The sequence below is a fragment of the Periplaneta americana genome, chromosome 2, assembly GCF_040183065.1.
Source record: "Periplaneta americana isolate PAMFEO1 chromosome 2, P.americana_PAMFEO1_priV1, whole genome shotgun sequence".
In the NCBI taxonomy this organism is placed as follows: Eukaryota; Metazoa; Arthropoda; class Insecta; order Blattodea; family Blattidae; genus Periplaneta; species Periplaneta americana.
In genome coordinates this window covers 16,495,469-16,501,468 of record NC_091118.1, presented here as the reverse complement: position 1 = coordinate 16,501,468, position 6,000 = coordinate 16,495,469, and the positions used below count along the sequence as shown (strand labels likewise).

The 6,000-nt window shown below is 39.3% G+C and overlaps 1 protein-coding gene across 2 annotated transcripts in view; it reads left to right on the top strand.

Annotated features, from left to right (window-relative positions):
• Positions 1 to 705, top strand: part of LOC138714261 (trichohyalin-like) — a 32,620-nt gene extending 31,915 nt beyond the window's left edge. For both annotated transcript variants that reach the window (XM_069846597.1, XM_069846596.1), the window contains one exon: positions 1 to 705. This exon is cut by the window's left edge and continues 171 nt beyond it. In XM_069846597.1, the coding sequence (XP_069702698.1) occupies positions 1 to 354 (354 nt within the window). In that variant the 3' untranslated portion in view covers positions 355 to 705.
• Positions 706 to 6,000: the final 5,295 nt, after the last annotated feature.

Here is a 6,000-nt window from a genome sequence, read left to right as displayed (position 1 = left end):
CTGGCTGCACGGCTAGGCCGCCATGATGCGTGCAGGGCGCTGCTGGCAGCAGGGGCGCTGCTGGATATGAAGGGAAAACCATGGGGACGCACTGCTCTGCATATGGCTGCATGGTATGGGCACCGTGCAGTGTGTGAGCTGCTGCTGGCAGCTGGGGCGCGGCCCAACGAGCCTGATGATGCACACCAGTGGACTGCACTGCACTGTGCAGCATGTAATGGCCACGCCCCAGTGGTGCAGCTGCTGTTGCAGAATGACACTGAGCGGGAGGCAAGAGATAAGGGGGGACGGACGGCCCTGGACCTGGCGCGTTGGTACGGGCACACAGAAGTGGTGGCCATGCTGCAGGGCTGAGCAGGCGCAGTGCTGCCAACACGACAGCAATACCATTATACCACAGTAACCAGCGGGAATGTGTTGTGTTGGCATCACTGCTCTGCTTGTAATGCTGTTACTTCATTGCTCTAGGCTGTCGTTACTTTCGTGTTGTGTGGCTTTGTTGTTGTTGTTGGCTAAACTTTGCGTGTCAATAATAACCGCCACTGTTCCTTCTCTTCTTGGAGCATTGCAAAGTAGCTTGACACGCCACTGGTGCTTTGTCATCATTATTATTATTATTACTATTACTATTATTATTATTATTTTTATTATTAGTATTATTAATGTTTAAATTACTGTACAGAAATAAAAATATAAAAAATTGTTTATGTTGGTATCAGTGTACGTGTTAAACATGCAAGTTTTGTGTTATTGCGTGATTCTGATATGTCACTTATTCTACAGCATCTATAGACTATTTCAGACGCAGTAGACCAAAGTATGTTCCCTCGCCTAATATCATTTATAAACGTGATACGCCACTGACTGCTTATGTTCCTACTGCTCACATGCACATCAATACTACGGCCATTTTTATAACTGTAGGCCTATTTATCCGCAATATCTACGAGAACAATATAAGAATACAAGAATAATATTTCAGTTGGCGTCACTGTTCCTGCACCAACTCGACATTCACGCCTATACTTGTTTTTTGAAAGATGGGACATGACAGTTAAGCGGCCGAGCTTGGAACTACAGTGCCATGTTGCCAATATGGACGAACTTGCTGCTAGCTGATGGTAGCTTGCAATTGTCGTTAAAATGGCTGACGTTAAAACATGAATTGACAATTGACGCGAAGGTAAGAAAACAATACAAAAATCGACAGAGAATCAAAGAGGAAATTTGCCAATGCTAACATTGTGTGCACAACAGAGGCGGCTCCTCAGGGCAGGCAGGGTAGGCTAAGCCTACCTCAACACATTTAGAAAAACCTAAAAGTGGATATTTATTAACTACCCCAACACATTTGGAAAACCTTATATAATTATATACTCTTGTCTAGGTGCTTAGAAATTCTTCAATTAACTATGAATGGGATTTTTTTAGGGTTAGTTGGACGTTGCTTACTACTGGCAGTTCGATTTATGCGACAAGAATACACTGGACAGATCACGATGCGTCAGAATTGTCAGAAGGTAGGCAGAAGCGAAGTTAGCCGACCTTCCACGTAACTTCAAAGCTGGCCCTGGAGTAAGCATTAAAAGAGATCGCTATTCTAAATGCTTTCTTAGCGCATGCGTTCTATGCTGAAGCCAGCGCGCTAGAATTCTGCCTGTCCTAACGAGAACCCACGAGCATTATCGAACACCTACGATTTGCGAAATTTCTGTTTGAAAGTTTCACGAGTTGGAACGTTGATTGTTACGAGTAGTATAACAGTTTTTAAACAGTGTGTTTTAAAAGATGTTTTTTTTTAACAGTGTATTTTAGAAAATGTGATTTTTGCAAGTACGTACTGTATATTAATGTTACGTATATTTGGTGATTTATAGTTAATGTAAGTGATAACAATAATATTATATTATGACTGATATAATAAGTAAACTGTTACGTTGTCCGTTTTCGCGTCGTAATGACATTGAAAAGAGAAGTATTTTGGACAATGGACGACCCACTCTTGCATTAAGCTCTATTGTTCATGAAGTCAGTGCTAAAGGTGCAAGAAAATTTAATCCTTCATGGTATGAAACACTATGAAATGGAAATATAAAAATTGGAGGTTTATCTTTCGATAAGGTGGAAAAATTCAAATATCTTGGAGCAACAGTAACATATATAAATGATACTCGGGAGGAAATTAAACACAGAATAAATATGGGAAATGCCTGTTATTATTCGGTTGAGAAGCTTTTATCATCCAGTCTGCTGTCAAAAAATCTGAAAGTTAGAATTTATAAAACAGTTATATTACCGGTTGTTCTGTATGATAGTGAAACTTGGACTCTCACTTTGAGAGAGGAACATAGGTTAAGGGTGTTTGAGAATAAGGTTCTTAGGAAAATACTTGGGGCTAAGAGGGATGAAGTTACAGGAGAATGGAGAAAGTTACATAACGCAGAACTGCACGCATTGTATTCTTCACCTGACATAATTAGGAACATTAAATCCAGACGTTTGAAATGGGCAGGGCATGTAGCACGTATGGGCGAATCCAGAAATGCATATAGTGTGTTAGTTGGGAAGCCGGAGGAAAAAAGACATTTGGGGTGATCGAGACGTGGATGGGAGGATATATTAAAATGGATTTTAGGGAGGTGGGATATGATGATAGAGACTGGATTAATCTTGCACAATGTAGGGACCGATGGCGGGCTTACGTGAGGGCGGCAATGAACCTGCGGATTCTTTAAAAGCCATTTGTAAGTAAGTAAGTATGGTATGAAACACATAAATGGCTAACAGGAAGTGAAGTTAAAGCTAAGCTGTAGGTGGTCACGTTTGTTATTGTAATCTAAAGAAGGTACTTGGAATCAGATCATATTTGTAACTCGGTAAGTCTAAAGAGACTTGAAAAGAATTTGAATCCAATTTCGGAAATGTTGTCTGAACAACAAGGGTTGCAAGACAACAGTATTACAATAAACTAGAAAAAACCGACAAATTATGAGACGGCTCATTGATGTAACAGTATTGTTATGTAAGCAAGAGTTAAATTTTCGGGGGGCATGATGAAAGCGAGCTGTCATTGAATCGCGGGAATTACATAAAAATGTTCTGTAAATTTTGCCTACCCTGGACATTTGACTACGAGCCGCCACTGGTGCACAATAAATGTAGCCAAAAGAGCTAATACGCACTCGCCATATGGAAACTGTAAGTTTGGCAACTCAACCGTTGTTACCATAGCAACAGGCCGAGCCCCTACCACGCCGTAGCGGAGAAGTGAGAAATATGTTCCCAAATTGAAGCAGCAGAAAGCCGCCATTTGTTAGGTAGAAAACGCGCGGGATTTCGAAACCGCTATTTGAATACGTGTTGTATTGCGTATCCGAAAGCTATATGTTTTTGTTTAAAGGAACAATGCTTCCTTTGCGATATATCTTTAATAACATGTGTGTCTCCTATCAGCAGAGTTGCTAGGTTTTCTGCGAGTGAACTCGGGATATCAGAAGCTAAGCTAAGACATTAGACTTGTCAACAATTTAGCCTATCATAAGATTTATAGCAGTTTTCTGCATAGTGTTCACGTGCTTTTTAATGTAATAGGCCTATTCACCTCCGTGAGAAACACTAAAATACGAAGGACACACAGTACAGTGAACACTACAATAAGTTTTTCTTTTACTAGCCGCGAATAGCCTATGTTTTAACAATTTGCTAATAAATTAATTTTGGAACCGGTACTGCAACAGTTTCACTATCTGACGATGAATCCATGTTTAAACATAGTTCACTAAACTACAAAACGCAGCAATTGTATGTCTCTGTTATTAGTGTAAAGTACGATATCAAAACGCTATCTTTCTTGCCAGTCAACGCACTTAAAATACACAATGTTTACTAATTGCGAGAACAGCGACTAGGGACCGGAACGGAATAATCAACAATGCGGTAGAACTAGAAGAAGTATTATTTTGCGAGTTTAGTTGCCTTACGGCAATCAGCTGGGCTACCTCATAGACTTCCTAAATATCCGCGGATTATCTATGTTTACAATGATACCATTTGAGTTAATATATAAATAAAATAATGGATAATGGGAAATATAGACTAATTTGCTTAAATATGTTCAAGGCTAATATCTGTAAAATCGGGATTTTTGTCAATCCCGACTCCCTTTAATCGGGACTCGACCAGGAAATTGGGAGAATCCCGCCTAAATTGGGATACCCGACAACCCTGGCTGTCAGACATAGGTACTGTCTTCAGACTTGCATCATTTTCATAGGAACTCTGAATGTGAACATTCATAACCACGGTTAATAAAAGAATTAATATGTCAACTTTTTAATTCAATCTGTAGGTTAAACTGCTGCATGAAGTCAAAAAAGTAGTAGCGGCAGTAGCAGAAATAGTAGTAGTAATAATAGCAGTAGCAGCAGCAATAGCATAAGAAATTGTTTCATTAATCCGTGACTAAGACAAGAATTACTTTCAATCAGTTATATTAAAAAAATATATTTTTTATAATTTATGCAGTTTCCATATGTTTAAGTTCGGTGAATAATTTTATTAGTCATGTATGCACTGAAACAACAGCTGTTTGAAGAAAATGAATGATATAGAGTGAGTGAAGGACAATAATAGTGTATAATAACGTAGTTTGAAAGGTAATCACTATCTTCGAAATGAGTTGAACACACTGAATGATTCAATGTAGGGTAGAAATTCTCTCTGCGGATTGCACCTATCCACTTTCGGTTAAGGGAATCTTTACTCAGAGGAAACTTGAAGCATAAAGAGTCACGTGGCAAGTACAATAGTTTGCTTTCTATAACATAATATGGAGAAAAAATCGTCGTAGAAATTAAGGATTAACTAACCAGTGAAATATAACATTCCTTCCTTCTTTATCGTTACATCCGTGTGCATTGCTGCAATAAAAAGCAGCACACGAAAGAACCATACTTATACAGCTCTACCAAACAAATGGCCGCTCGTCGACTGTTCAATTTGGGAACATAACACTAGCGCCAGTGAGCGGTCTAGCGGTTATTTAGTAAGTCTATGGCAAGAGGAGTCTATTTCTACTCCTCTTGGTCTATGGCGAGAACACTGCACCCACCCACGTGGTCTGTGTTGCCACATGTACGTTTTACAAGTTCAGTATCACATGCTTTTGAAGAATGTCAGTTCTTGTGAAGTCATACTACCATTATTGTTCAAAGCTGCCGGTGGCCGATTAATTTTTTATGTTAAAAATGATGTAGTTCAGTACCTTCAATTTCAAATATATTTGTACAAAACTGACAACTTGGCTGTTGTCCTGTCTAGTAGATAATGAATGGAAGTGAATTTCAGGGGCTAAAAAGATCTGTGATACTAACGTAGAACTACTTCCTCTTTGTTTTATATAAATCCAACTTCAACTTTCAGATATCCTCGAAAGTTTCAAACCATGAATAGTAGCCTATATAAAGTGCAATGAATAATATATTTTGATTTATAATTTTAAAAAAAAGTTTATATGGTGTCTTTCATAGCTTTGCGTTAGAACTGTTTTTATTGTGTCTCCTCCTAGATGTGTTATAGTCTGATTGAATGCTGCATCGTTAGATGGCAGCGGTAGCGTGCTTGCTGGAAGACCAGTCGGTTTCTATTTCCCGCCCATGCGCTGATTCAGAGGAGGATCTCCTCCCTCTCCGTTCATTTACTTGCTTTAAAACTCTGCTTCTTTCTCTGGCCGCTAGCGCGCTGTCATCTATGTGTGTTAATTGCGGTAAAGGAGGAATGGATTGACTTTCCTCCACACAAACAATCTCGCATCCTTCTCACAGTTTTCTAGCAGCACATGAGTGCGCGTCGTTTAAAAATCGATCAACCGAGGTTTTCTTATAGCTGTGAACTTAAATATTATTGAAAATTCCTCGAATTTCAAGGCAGATATTTCATTTGGTATTTACTTTCAAAAGAAGAAAAATGTGAGGAGGACGTTCCTCCCTTCCTTCCCCCGAG